This window comes from Sphaeroforma arctica, assembly GCF_001186125.1.
Source record: "Sphaeroforma arctica JP610 unplaced genomic scaffold supercont1.660, whole genome shotgun sequence".
Classification (NCBI taxonomy): domain Eukaryota; class Ichthyosporea; order Ichthyophonida; genus Sphaeroforma; species Sphaeroforma arctica.
The window spans coordinates 5,743-19,427 of record NW_014039898.1 but is presented as its reverse complement, the minus strand read 5'-3'; the positions used below and the strand labels follow the sequence as shown (position 1 = coordinate 19,427).

At 40.3% G+C, this 13,685-nt stretch overlaps 3 protein-coding genes across 3 annotated transcripts; 2 read left to right on the top strand and 1 right to left on the bottom strand.

Moving 5' to 3' along the window:
- Positions 1-8,039: 8,039 nt before the first annotated feature.
- SARC_07886 (hypothetical protein) lies at positions 8,040-8,855 on the top strand (the record flags this gene model as incomplete). The annotated part of the gene is made up of 1 exon (XM_014298153.1): positions 8,040-8,855. A coding segment is annotated over exon 1 (759 nt), but the record flags the coding sequence as incomplete, so codon positions are not given.
- A 39-nt stretch (positions 8,856-8,894) lies between these two features.
- SARC_07885 (hypothetical protein) lies at positions 8,895-9,908 on the top strand. Its single transcript, XM_014298152.1, has 2 exons — positions 8,895-9,461; positions 9,506-9,908. Exons 1-2 carry the CDS (start codon positions 8,916-8,918, stop codon positions 9,788-9,790), a joined length of 831 nt encoding a protein of 276 aa, XP_014153627.1. The 5' UTR covers positions 8,895-8,915; the 3' UTR covers positions 9,791-9,908.
- Positions 9,909-10,516: 608 nt separating this feature from the next.
- On the bottom strand, positions 10,517-13,298 carry SARC_07884 (CMGC/MAPK/P38 protein kinase; the record flags this gene model as incomplete). Its single annotated transcript, XM_014298151.1, has 5 exons — positions 10,517-10,707; positions 11,134-11,263; positions 11,903-12,056; positions 12,489-12,591; positions 13,154-13,298. 5 exons carry the CDS (start codon positions 13,296-13,298, stop codon positions 10,517-10,519), a joined length of 723 nt encoding a protein of 240 aa, XP_014153626.1.
- Positions 13,299-13,685: the final 387 nt, after the last annotated feature.

Sequence of the window (13,685 nt, the reverse complement as noted above, 5' to 3'; positions counted from 1 at the left end):
CTATGTATTATACTACTACTCCTACCACGCCCAACGATATTGTGGTGTCAAACTAGCGCTACTCCTACCACCTTCTGTAGAAGGCCAGCTATGTATTATACTACTACTCCTACCATACCCAATGACATTGTAGTGTCAAACTAGCGCTACTCCTACCACCTTCTGTAGAAGGCCAGCTATGTATTATACTACTACTCCTACCACACCCAACGATATTGTGGTGTCAAACTAGCGCTACTCCCAACGCTTCTATTACACCTGGTACTACTACTACTATTTTGTATAATAATTCACAGTATATATATACATAGGACACGTTTGACAATTCCAATCACTCTGACTTTTGTTTATAAAATTACTGTAGCTTTTTTAAAAACATCCCAAAATACAATTTGCCGGACACCTGTAGAGTGTGTCAATGCTTTGTTGTATCCGACGCTGTGTACATGAAGCATGGCGAGTTCTTCAGAAACAGACTGGTGCAGTTTATACTGCGCCACATAGAGACTCATGGAATAGGGCCATATCTCAGGAGCGTCCAAAATCCCCATGCATGCTGTATTCATTTCCACAAAGAGGACTTCCACATATCTCCTGGAGGAGACGGTAGTCGTGAACGACCGTACAAATTCGGTCGTTTAAGAACAAACAATGTTCGAACCGCAACGCCGTGGTTTTAAAAGTCCCGGTGTGAGGAGCAATCATACCAGGATGCGAACGATGGTTTGTTGTCACCAACTTACACCATACACTATAATACGGTTGAGAGCTTCGCGGTTGTTACCGGAGGTATAGTGGAGCGTCCTATATTAAACCAAGAGACACCAATATCCGGCTCACCCTCACAATCGCCAACATCATCACCCGATGCCCCTACTACTGCTGCTACTACTTATACTACCGCGCACAGTGCTACCACTTCTGCTGTCCAAGAGACATAGTCAACCTACTGGTGGTAGTCGTAGTACTACGCGTTGTAGTAGCCGGGCCTCCAGATTAGACTCTATGTTATAAACGTACTCTTAATAGTACGAGGAACTTAAGTTTCTTAAATGGGGTTTAATGGTTTTATTAATAAATACCTTTTCCATTTTACATATCAGATATTTAGATGAGGCCATTAAAAGGCCTCAGTAAAATACCAAACATAAGAGTTGGTCTAGTTCTATTAATAGAACTATATTTACTTTCCAACTTTATTTATATCTGAATATTTCGGTAGCGAGATGGCTTAACCGAATATAGGTTTCTAGGGACAATTAACGTTACCTAGTTGATGCTCCGATCAGCCAACCAGATATGCCAGTTTGATGAAGGCTAAGTCGATAATTCATGATAAGTTGCAAGTTATTGGTTAAGACAATAACTAAGGACATCAAAGGTATTTTTCTTCTTCTTTTTCTTCTTCTAAAGATAGGATTTTATGAGTCTCTCAGATTCGCCCTAATGAAACATACCATAGTTTCTAATAGAGCGACAACGAAACACTAAATAAAATCCCTTCGGCGGAAACAGTACTGAGAGGATTATATAGGGGCAATGTCTCAGCCTCACAACCTCATAGTATTGCTGTTTTCACGAGGCATACCTAACTTTACTAAAAGTCTCATTTCGTTTATTTTCTTTGATATTTTCACGATACTTAGAATTTACCTACGCGTTTATTTACTCTAAGGCGTTAATATTGCCTTAATAGGCCGAATCTTGCACATTTTAAAGTTAGCAAAGGAATTAATTACTTAGACTACTTAAACGTAAAGGTAGATAACTGCCATAAAATTTTTCGTGTCCAAGCGAGTCCTTAAGAGATCAGCTAACAGTCATAAGTTAAGATTATGACCAAGAAAGACAATACTCCTTCTAAGAAGTGTAGAGCTGAAAAGAAGAGGATGGAGAGAGACGTCGCTACTGCAGCCGCATTTAACGCGACCGCAGAAGAAGACAATCAATTCCGCTCCTGGTATTAAAACCCAGGACAATACAGCAGATAAGGGTGAAGACACTCCATTAAGAGAGAAGTCCCCTGAAGTAAAAGCCCGCGGGCCAACTATTGCGTCTGCTTCGAAGCTTACGTTTACGAAGCCAAGAAGCCACGCAAAAGGATCGGTTAAGACGATCCCTACTAAACCTGATGAGAACACTCAGAAGGATCTAACTCCAATTACGGAGAGAGGTGACAACCCGCTTAAGGGAAAGGATGAGAAGGAAAGCTCAGAGAGCCGATCCGAATCAGAATCAAACCAGCCATCGCACATAAGTAAGTTGATCGATGAGAACACTGAACTTAAGAATCAGTTAGCCGCTCTTAAGAAGCGAATGACCTCGCAGGAGAATGCGGTTGTTAAGAAACCGCGGGAGCAGACTGATCAAGGGTACGTATCCAGGCAGACCTCAAACGAGAGACCCCAACATACGCGTCCACGTGAATCTACTCAATTTACACGCCCTATTAATAGGGTGCGTGCGGAGCACAAGGGACCTGCATACAAGCAAGTTAAGAAATGTGCTGATGAGAAATGTGGTTATAACATGTACCAGTTAACACCTAACGGTTACTGGAACGGAAAGCATGCCCAATCTTGTAAATACTATCTTACAAAATGCGATAATTGTGAGAAGACCAATGGCTACCACACTAAATTGTGTAACGTCAGACCCGACATTAAGTTGGACTGACGGTACTACCGGGTACAATAGATACACAGACAGTACAACGACTCTTGAGATGAGCGTGTAATAATCCCTGTATACTGCAATGTAAATAGAATCCTTGCGTTGATTGATCCTGGTTCAGAAATTTCATGTCTATCCGATGGCTTTGCTATCGAAAGGAGAACACAAACAACTTACCTCATTTTAGCTGATGATAAAATTGCTAAGTGTGATACCATGGCCACAGATATTAAAATCTCCCTGGCCGATGATAGGAATATCACTACCCAAGCTGTGATAGTTAAGATGTCACAGAAGTACGACATTATAGTCAGAATGAGCGATTTACTCACTCTAGGTATAACCGTAACTGGTCTACCAAATAACATAGATCCATTAAAGGATCAATCAGACGATAACTGTCTGAATCCATATAAGCCCCCGTCAGACACAGTCAAGGCATTAATACCTGACTTTGCGAACAAAATCATGAATATGATTCTAGTTAATAAGAAGATAAAGATCACAGATTGGGCAAAATTCCGCTTTAACGGCGGATATGTCAGCCTTGACTTAACCAAGGTAGATTTTACACAGTTAAAGTGTCCCTCAAGGAGCTATGTATCCTGGAGACACGAGGCTGTGGTAAAAGAACAAGTTGAGAAATGGCTAGCAAATGGAGTGATAGAAATTAACTATCAACAGACGCCAGTTAACTTGGCGGTGCTAGCCGTACACCAACATAACTCTGACGGATCGTTTAAGAAAGTCAGAGTATGTTTAGATATGAATCCAATAGATAAATTACTGCCGACTCATAACTTTCACTTACCTCATATTAACGAGCTACTGCGAAGGATGGAAGGTGCTACAGTATTTACAACTATAGACCTTACACAAGGATACCATCAAATGCAGGTATATGAACCACATCTTAAATACTTTAGTTTTACGTGGAAAGGTAAACAATACAGGTTCAGAGGTGCACCTTTCGGGTTACACTCTTTACCAGCATTCTTCCAACAAGAAATGGACGAAATGTTTACAGACATGCCTAACGTGCAAGTCTACATAGATGACATAGTCATCTTTTCCAAACACGCCGCATTAGTCAGACGAGTCTTTAAGAGACTCAACGAGTAAAACTTCACGATGAACGAGAAGAAATGTCACTTCGCCATGAGCGAAATACAGCTCTTAGGCTACCGAATATCTGGAGAAGGTATTAAAATCGACCCCGGTAAGGTAGCACACTTGTTAGATTGGCGAACACCAACTACAGGAAAAGATGTTAACAGCTTGTGTGGGTCTGTAGACTTCTTTTCAGATGGAGTACCACACTTAACTGATTACCTTAAACCTTTTGGACACTTAAAATGTCATAAAGGCAAACTAGAAGACCTGTGGACTAAAGAGTGTGAGGACGCGTTTAAAGTGCTCAAACAAGTAGTCCAACAAGCCCCAGCTGTACAAGGACCAGTCGATGGCGTGCCGTTTGAAATATCAACGGACGCCTCCGACTCAGCCTTAGGAGGAGTATTATATCAGGTTATGGATGACAAACCTAGATATATACAATTCTTTAGTCGAGCAATAAATGCTTCACAGTTGAATTATTCAACTGTTAAACAAGAGCTATTAGCCATAGTGGCAGCTTTAACACACTTCCGAGATTACTTATACGGAACAGCATTTACGCTGATGTGTGATCAGAAATCTCTTCAATATATGAAAGAAATGCAACCCGACTCACAATTACTGAGTCGCTGGCATGATACAATATCAAAGTTTCATTTTGATATAAAACATCTGACAGCAATACATAACCATTTATCGGATATGTTATCACACTTTGTACCGGATTTTAATAAATCCGTACGTGAGTTATGTAGTAAGCCGGGCCTCCACATTAGACTCTATGTATAAACGTACTCTTAAGCAGTACGCAAATTATAAACGTACTCTTAATAGTACGAGGAACTTAAGTTTCCTAAATGTACTCTTAATAGTACGGGGAACTTAAGTCTCCTAAATGTGCTCTTAATAGCACGAGGTACTTAAGTTTCCTAAAATGGTTTTAATGGTTTTATTAATTAAACCTTTTCCATTTAACATATCAGATATTTAGATGAGGCCATTAAAAGGCCTCAGTAAAATACCAAACATAAACGAGATGGTCTAGTTCTATTAATAGAGCTTTATTTACTTTCCAATTTTATTTATATCTGAATACTTCGGTAGCGAGATGGCTCAACCGAATATAGGTTTCTAGGGACTATTAATGTTACCTAGTTGATCCTTGATAAGCCAACCAGATGTGCCAGTCTGATGAAGGTTAAGTCGGTAATTCTTGATAGTGGCAAGCTATTGGTTAAGACAATAACTAAAGACGTCAAGAGTATTTTTATTTTTATTTCTTTTTTCTCTAAAGATAGGATTTTATGAGTCTCTCGGATTCGCCCCAGAATAGAGCGACAACGAAACACTAAATAAAATCCCTTCGGCGGAAACAGTACTGAGAGGATTATATATAGGCAATGTCTCAGCCTCACAATCCCTCAGAGTATTACTGTTTTCACGAGGCAAGTATTAAACGTCTCATTTTGTTTATTTATATCGATGTTTACACGATATAGAATTTACCTACGCGTTTATTTATTCTAAGGCATTAGTATCGCCTTTATTAGACCGAATCTTATAGTTACTAGCCATTGACTGAAAGTGTATTTCCAGGTGGTTTGAACTGGCTCAAAAAATATCTGGGCCACATACCATAGATATGTTTGCTGCACATCATAATGCACAACTATCGAATCACAGGACTTTAAATCATCCTTTGCAAGATAAAAACCCTAATCCACCATGGCAGTTAATTGCCCAGCTATTAAATTATGTTCATATACATAAAGCTACCATCACGTTGTGATGCCCATTACGTGGTAAAGATCCATGGCTCAATAAATTGATAAGCAGCAGGCGCTTACGCCATTTTTGATTAATGGCTTTTAAATAGTCTTGATTACCGAAAGCGTTTGAAGCCAATTCAGCGATTGTACCGTCTATAAAACGTGTACGATAGTATGTCTCCCACCACTCCTCCTACTCCTCCTATCACTTCTCCTACTCCTCCTATCACTTCTCGTTACTTCCACTATTCCTTCTTGTGACGCTTGTGATGGTAGATGGTTTATAGTATAACCTGACGGATCTGAAGATGCTTCAGAATTCGAATTCAAAACTAAAGTATTTTGTGAGCTTTCGTTATTCGATGTAATAGTTGCATGACCACCTGATGGGATCAAAATATCTTCTTCTTGAAAGTAAACGGGTAATACTCCCTGCTTGGGTCTGTGTTTGCCTTTGCTACTATTTTTATCAGCTAGATCAAAGTGGGCACAGCAAACCAACATTGTGGTAACCACTTTTACGCGATCTTTCTAAACAGATCGCCATTCCGGCCGCATCGAGTAAAGCTCCACTTCTCGATTCTCGCTATTTGTGCAGTGAATATACTTTGTACCTCTCCTCATTTTACATTTGTAATGCAGCATGTTGCCCCCATCGTTGCACGTTCATCTCATTCAACAAACGGTGTGTTACACAGTTCACACACTTTATACTAGTAATTCTATTGAACCTACGGTTACCTGTTCTTCTGCTACATTTTCTATTTTTTTGTCCATCTGTTATCTCCCTGTTCATCTTTTCTATATTTTTGTATACAAATTTTGGCCTGAGGAGAACAATACAGTTTCTAAAAAAGATATATGCTATCACTAGGACGAGAAGAGGACGAGAAAGTGGCAAATTTAAAATCTAAAACTATAAATGTATATGTAGATATTCTACAATTCGTCAACAAATGCCAAAACTTATATACTCAGGAGGAGTAGAAGAAGATGTGGCGACAAATTTAATTTTGGAACTTCTCCAAAAAAGAAAAAAAGATGTGCTGCCACGAGGTGAAGGAGACTATGTGGGGCCAAATTTGCTGCCACGGGCGAGGAGGTGAATATCACAACAGCCTACATTCCCTACAAGAAGGTGATGAGAAAATCAAAGGACGAGGAGGAGGTGAGCCTCGAGAGGTGTCAAATTCTAAAGTTGCTCAACATTTTATATAAAACATATCTTCTTTCTATATTTATATACGATTACAATTGGCTAATTTTCAAAATACTATCTAATATTACTCCAAAAGTTTTTCCCAGCTCAAAAAGAATAAAAATAGTCACCGATGATCAAGATAAGGACCAACAGCATTACACTAATACAGGTTAGAAAATCGTGTTATATAGAAAATCGGGTTACAGTGGCTATCCCGATATAAAAAAGAACATGCTATCCTTACAGATATAATGTAATTAAATTAATGCCCGTAGCTAATTTGGCCACGCTGAACACGCTCGTGGTCTCAGATTTTCAATATGTCCAGTAGTTTAGCTAATCTCCGATTTTGCCGGACATTTGCCCGGTCGGTTGTTCACAGTGCGGGCTCGTCCAAAGGGATTTAGCATGTTATTGAAAGCTTAGCATAAAAAAAGATACTAATTTCAAAACAATAATTAAAAAAAAAATCAAAATTTAACTTTGGAGACCATACATTTGCTTACAAAAACAATACAAGGTGTTTACTGGCTAAAAATACGTCGCATTGTTTCAAAAAAAGAAAACTATCCGAAACTATATATTTTCAAAATAGCCCAATTGGGCTACATAGTATATTTCCAGCCCGATTAGTTTATACTCTAGCGAAAACCTAGCCGGAGTAAACCTTTTACTCCGTCAAATACCCCGAGTCCCCGAGTACCATTCGGCGTCCTACATTGGCCTTTTTTTAGTTTTTCCCTTAAAATAATCAAAATATTGGCTTCTCTTTCTTGTCCACACACAACTCCACATTCCACAATACCGTCAATACGGTAGTCGGACTACGGACAGTAAATAACCACAATTCGGAATTCTTCACATCATGATGTCGATATGTATAACCATTTTTTTTAAATGAAACCACAGAACAGGAGAAAATTGAACATTTTACTCAAAAACATGATCGCTGTTTTAGTCGCTGTTTAGTGTTTTTTTTTAAACTTTTAGTTTTTAGTTTTTACTCGACAGATTTCAAATTCCAATCCAACAGAGTAAAATATTTGTTTTTTAAAAAACAAATATTTGTATATAAATTAGAGGGCTATGAAATATTGAAATTTATAAATTCCATAGCCCTCTTGAATATTTTAGAAGGCTATGTAAGGTCTTTTTTTTAATAAAAACAAAATACATAAACGATTCGAGTGACGACGAGTCGTGATCAAAACCGTTGGTGTTGTGCATTTGACTATATACATAAACGTCTGTTACCAAATTCAAGCATATAAGTGATCAAAGGATGATAACAGCTTACCATCGTGGTTGACAGAGCTACAGTACTTTCAAATTAAACAATGAATATGGATGAGAGAATGTCAGATCAGATTACGGTCGTCTCTACCGGTGTGGTGATAATGAGACCAAACATGTCCACGACACAGAAATCGTCTTCAGAATTTTCTTCACCAAATGACCACGAGTCTACTTTGTGCAAAGGCAGTGCTAGCGCGATTGTGAAGGATATATCCTTCTGGGATGGAACACGCAATCGAACGCGGGCTGTGGTGAGGAGGAACGTTCTAGTCATGCTTTTTTTCTATCTGCCCCTCATCGGATTTTTTTGGGGTTCGTTCTATCTTTCCAAGTATTTGGCAGTCCCGCCACCTAAACCCTACATGCGATGGGTGCCGCGGAATAACGATAGTGCTATCTTTTTTTCAGTAGTCACAGGGTTTACCTTTCTGCTGTGTGGTGTCACTCTCATGACAATATATAAGCATAGAAAATCACCGGTCATACTAAGCAAACTGCCTTCTTTCATAGCTCATGTTAGCTTTTGCATATTGGTCATACCTCCCCTCACATATATCACGAACATGCTGACGGTTTATTACTTGCCAAGAAGCAATTATGTTCGCTTCCTACAAGCATTGGAGCTGATGATGGTCGGGCAAGTATGGGCGGCACTAAGTAATAGGATGGCGCTCATGTATTTTTTGTTGGCAGAAGGTATCTGTAATCCAAGCTACAAGATGTTCTTCGTCAAATCCATAATCATGTCACTTGTGTTCCAAGTGATACCTTACATCGTTGCTATGTCCGTCTCCTTCCCTAAATACACCGAAATTATCGGGTGGGCCGTCGTTTCATATGCATTGCTCACCTTGATCGAGATGAGTTGGTATACGGTGAAAATACGCGGGGGGTTTGTAAAGTTTTTCGTCGACTATGAAAATGTCGTGCGCATGATGGTTATGCAGGCAGTGATATTGGTGATATCCATGTGCATGGTTCGAATTGAAAGCAAGGGTCTTGCGTTTTATAGATTCACAACATCAATGGTACTCGTCTGGCAGCTAGTGTTCGAAATGTTTGGAGCTCTTGTATGGAATGAGATCACGGGTGCATTTGGATTCGATAATCTACGTGTCAGCGAGAAGACCTTAATCGGTCAGGCATATGATTTGATAGATCCGCGTGGGCGACTTGATCTGCTATTGCAAGACAAAGAACTTTATCCCATACTATTGGCTATCGCTGGCAGACGGCATATGGACGAAAACTTCAGATTCATGAAAGATGTTCGGCAGCTTAAGCGGATGGTGGGGACAGAAGCCAACTCGCTGACAGTCCGGGCTGGAGATAATTATGCTGGAAAAATTAGCAGACTAACATTGCAAGTAATAGATAACTATATCATGTCAGGAGCGGCTCACACAGTAAATTTGCCCTCGAGGATACTGAAGCCATTACGTGAAAAGAGGAAACCAAGGCCGTTGAATCATTGGTGGCTCTACACCAGGTGGAAGTCGATATTCACAAGCTCTTGTGGATGGCATATGCGGAGACAGCAATACTGGTACATCAGTCAAATGTGCTGGGCATGTTCTCGAAGAATCCGACTGTGTGCGACATACTGAAGTGCAGAGTAGACAAATTGACAGCTTTGTGCGGGACGGACGCAAGACTGGTGAAACCACCGAAAACAACTAATTTACTGCTCATAGAGGAGGGGTATTCCTCGAACAGTGTCCGCGACGAGGCCTAACAAGTTCAGACAGCATCGCTTGCGCCATTGGCGCGATGTTCTTCATTCAACAGATAAATGCAGCAAATACTTAGCATACACGAGATTAAAAACTACATCACGTCTGTTATTTCTACTGGACAGCTCAAGAAGACTCTACTATGCTTGGTTGTCAGCTTACTCTGATCTGGTTGCGCTACACATTCCATTGTTAATGAGTGCTGCACAAGATACACCGTTCCCCTTCCACTCTTATAAGAAGTGCATAGTGACCGTGTTTATTTCCATTTGATTTGATTTTTTTATTCAAAAATAAAAAGGGTGTTCTTTGCGTATGTAAGCTGGGCCCTCGACCTCTTTCATCATTGTTCGGCTTGCCGTACTTGTTGAATTTCGTCCCAGACCATTTCTGAACATTCGGAAGAAATATTCATGATTGAGAGGTTGAAGTAGTTGTTTCGCTACAATAGAATCATACACCTGCGACATACCGGTCTATTCTGTCTGGACTCAATATTAGTTAAATTCAACTGAACATTCACATGGAGTTTAATATGCATACGTACATTCTAGCACAGTCTACATAAAACTTGCAATATGTTCGTTACAACTTTTGGTTAGCGAAAACATGCGTATCAGATTGGTTCTTTTACGACAAATGACTGTATGCCCTCGGCTATTGATATGCAACGATACTAACACAGATGGCAGATACAGTGTGCAAACAGTAAAAGCATTCAAGAATGTCTATGACATACGCTTCCATTCCTCTATCGTGTAGTCTTTCTCCTCATATTTGCTGAAATCAAACTTCGATTGCAGGATGGGCTCGTTTCCAGGGTCGTGAAACCTTGCAACAAACGGATGCTCTAAAGCTTCCAGTACATTCATCCGACGCTTTCCATCGAAGACTAAACACCGCGACAAGAAATCGACGGCTGAATGTATAGAGATGGCGTAGAAAATATGTAGAGGTGCGGATAGTGTGAATATTTGTGCAGTGTAGGAAAGTGAATCTATATAAGGGAGAAAATGAATAGAGTAATACAGATGGTGTCGTGAGAGGTGTCAGAGTGTGCGTACGCACAAGATGGCGTAAGAAAGATAGGTGCTATAATGGCGACTTCGCATGACCGAAAACAAGTCCGCCTCCAACATATCAGTCAATATACACTGCAATAATCATCTGAGAGTTCAAATCTTGCAAACTGAGCAAAGTGCATGTGAAATTTCATGAGGTCATAGGAGTATCGTCTTTTTAGATATACTCTAACGTAACTCTCGTAGCAAATTCCTGATAAAGAAGCAAACAATATACTAGGTATACTAGCCATAGATGTTGGAAGGGCATAGTCTCGATATACCTTCAGGAGATGCGCCCGGGCAGATCTTATCAAAGCCCTTGGGAGGGTGTTTCGGCAAATCTCTGATGAATTGCTGTGCGTCTGAACTGCCTATGGATGCGATGGTGTCTTCGTCTGGGGTGCCCACCACCTGTTGGAAAATGAACAATATGCGGATATACAACTTAGTTAAAAATGTCAGCTAAAGTTCTGATTGACTAAACGGACTAACCGTGAGACATTGTTTGTACAACTGAATGAACAGTAAGAATTGTTGGTGAGGAGTATGGAGATAATTGGACATAATAAAACTAAGGTTGTGTGACTTATGGTGACAACCACTTGAATATAATAACATAGTATGAGATTCTTGACAATAAGAAAAAGCCCTCCGATTGCCCATCACGCATATCAGATCAATCGATGCGATGTATGTCTACAGGACTAGTTCAACCCGGTAACTATATACTCTTGAGCATTGTGGCAATGTGAGAACACGATATCATCATACAACTGGCAGCGAACAGCCAACATCCCAGTCCTAATAGGCTGGGTGAGAATTCGAGAAAAGGTACCACAATACATATTTCAAACGCACGCCAGATGGCAAGCCGCCCGTACACATGATTCAGTGGGTTCAGGGTTTACTACAAAGGATCACACGTACACAACTTTAGGACCGTCCATACACGAGTAATTCAAACATTTGCATACACTACTTTACGTCCCATCCATAGACGACAGCGTATATATATATATATATATACCGCAATACAATACCGTCACACACCTCGCAGATGGTGGTGATGTGTGTTACGTAGTCGTCTGCATTAAAGAGAGTCTTCTTATTGATAATCTCGGCCATAATACAGCCCACACTCCAAATATCGACTCCCTTGTCGTATCTCCTCCAGTTCAACATGATCTCAGGCGCACGATAGTGTCTGAGAAAAGAGTATATCAAGATAGCTCTACAATATGAGATAATATACATATATCAATCAAACACTCCGAGTACATGTGGATGTCACAGCTTGCATTCGAAGGACAAAGTAGGTTTGAGCTCCCACTGTAGGCGAATATACGCGATTCTACTAGCCCAATATCAGTCATATTGCTGACTGACCCGCATGTAAAACCTACTGACCTTTTCTTAGGATGTAGTACAGCTTTATGGATATATTCATTAGCGCCAGAACAAGTGTATGCACCGATAGCCCAAGCACCATTCTGCTCGTAAAACCATACAAATAATTATTATGCATGAATCATGGTGTATCATATTCTACCAGTTATTAACACCGAGCTTTAAAATCACACTGGCACATCTTGTGGAAACATTGCCAGAGACAAAGTATGCAGAAATTGACATCGACTTGTACCTTGTGGCTACGTAGCCAGTCATTTCTGGGTCAGATTGTCTGGCTAAGCCGAAGTCGAGGATCTTTACACCGCAGTCTTCGTTGACGGCGATGTTGCCTGCAAAATCGGAGAAGGTGAGTGTATACGGAATTGCCCTGAGAGCCCAAACAAAGTGGCGAGCGAAACAGTGGGAGGCGGGGGAGAGGGCAGAGAATGTAGAGGTGAAAATAGAAACATCGGCTCAGTGGACATTCACTATTCCCCTTGCCATGAAAACTGAATAATTAACAAATATGGACGAATATACAAGTGCGCTGTTGGTAGTCCGCTTTCGTTTTAATAAAAGTACACGCGAGTAATCGAGATGTGTTGTTGACCGTATCTCGCTTTACATCGCAGTGCACAAGATCAACTGATTGGCCTATTTCACACCCCGTTGGATAACGAGAAAGTCGTATAAGCAGTGCTACAACACGAGCTGTATATTGATCCGGAGACAGCATTATTACACAACTACACACGGATACCTAACGCTTATGGTGGATGCAACCTGGTACGATTTATGACGCACAAGATCGATAGATTGGTCGCAACTCACACCTTTTATGATAAAAGAGATTCCCTCAACATCAAGCCATACAGTTGTCACGCAAATTCTTAGGCATACATTTGACCATACCTGGTTTTAAGTCACGGTGCACAATATCGGCCGAGTGGACGTACTTCAGACCCCTTAATATTTGATATATAAAAAACTTGGTGTGCTCTTCCGTCAGATCTTGCGTGTAGATGACTCGCCGCAGATCAGCGTCCAACAGTTCCATTACGAGATATCTATTTATAAATCGTGTACGTGGAGTTGACAGTGACTATTTCATAAGAACAACGAGTACATCGAAACTACCCCAGCCATTGATGTGTGCAATTGTACTTCAAAAAGGATGTATTGTCGCGAGAAGGAAGCTTTCATATAGTGAACGGAAGTGTTGTAGTTATTGCGAATGAGAAACCTATGCTCAGCAAGATTGTAATTTCATAAAATATTCAGCTCATAGACGCTACGATACTATATTTAACTGAATGTCGCGAAACACGATTGACTTTCGACCGACGGAATATAAGATAAGTGAAAAGTCAATTATATAAATATAAATATATGCATATCGCCTCCGCATATCGCCATCGATTGTTTTTTTTTGCGACCGACACAG

Excerpts from the sequence above, each read along its gene's own strand:
- SARC_07885 (XM_014298152.1), top strand. The coding sequence starts at position 8,916 with ATGAGTTGGTATACGGTGAAAATACGCGGGGGGTTTGTAAAGTTTTTC. Across the intron at positions 9,462-9,505 it reads TGTCAGGAGCGGCTCACACA|GAAACCAAGGCCGTTGAATC; the intron begins GTAAATTTGCCC and ends ACGTGAAAAGAG.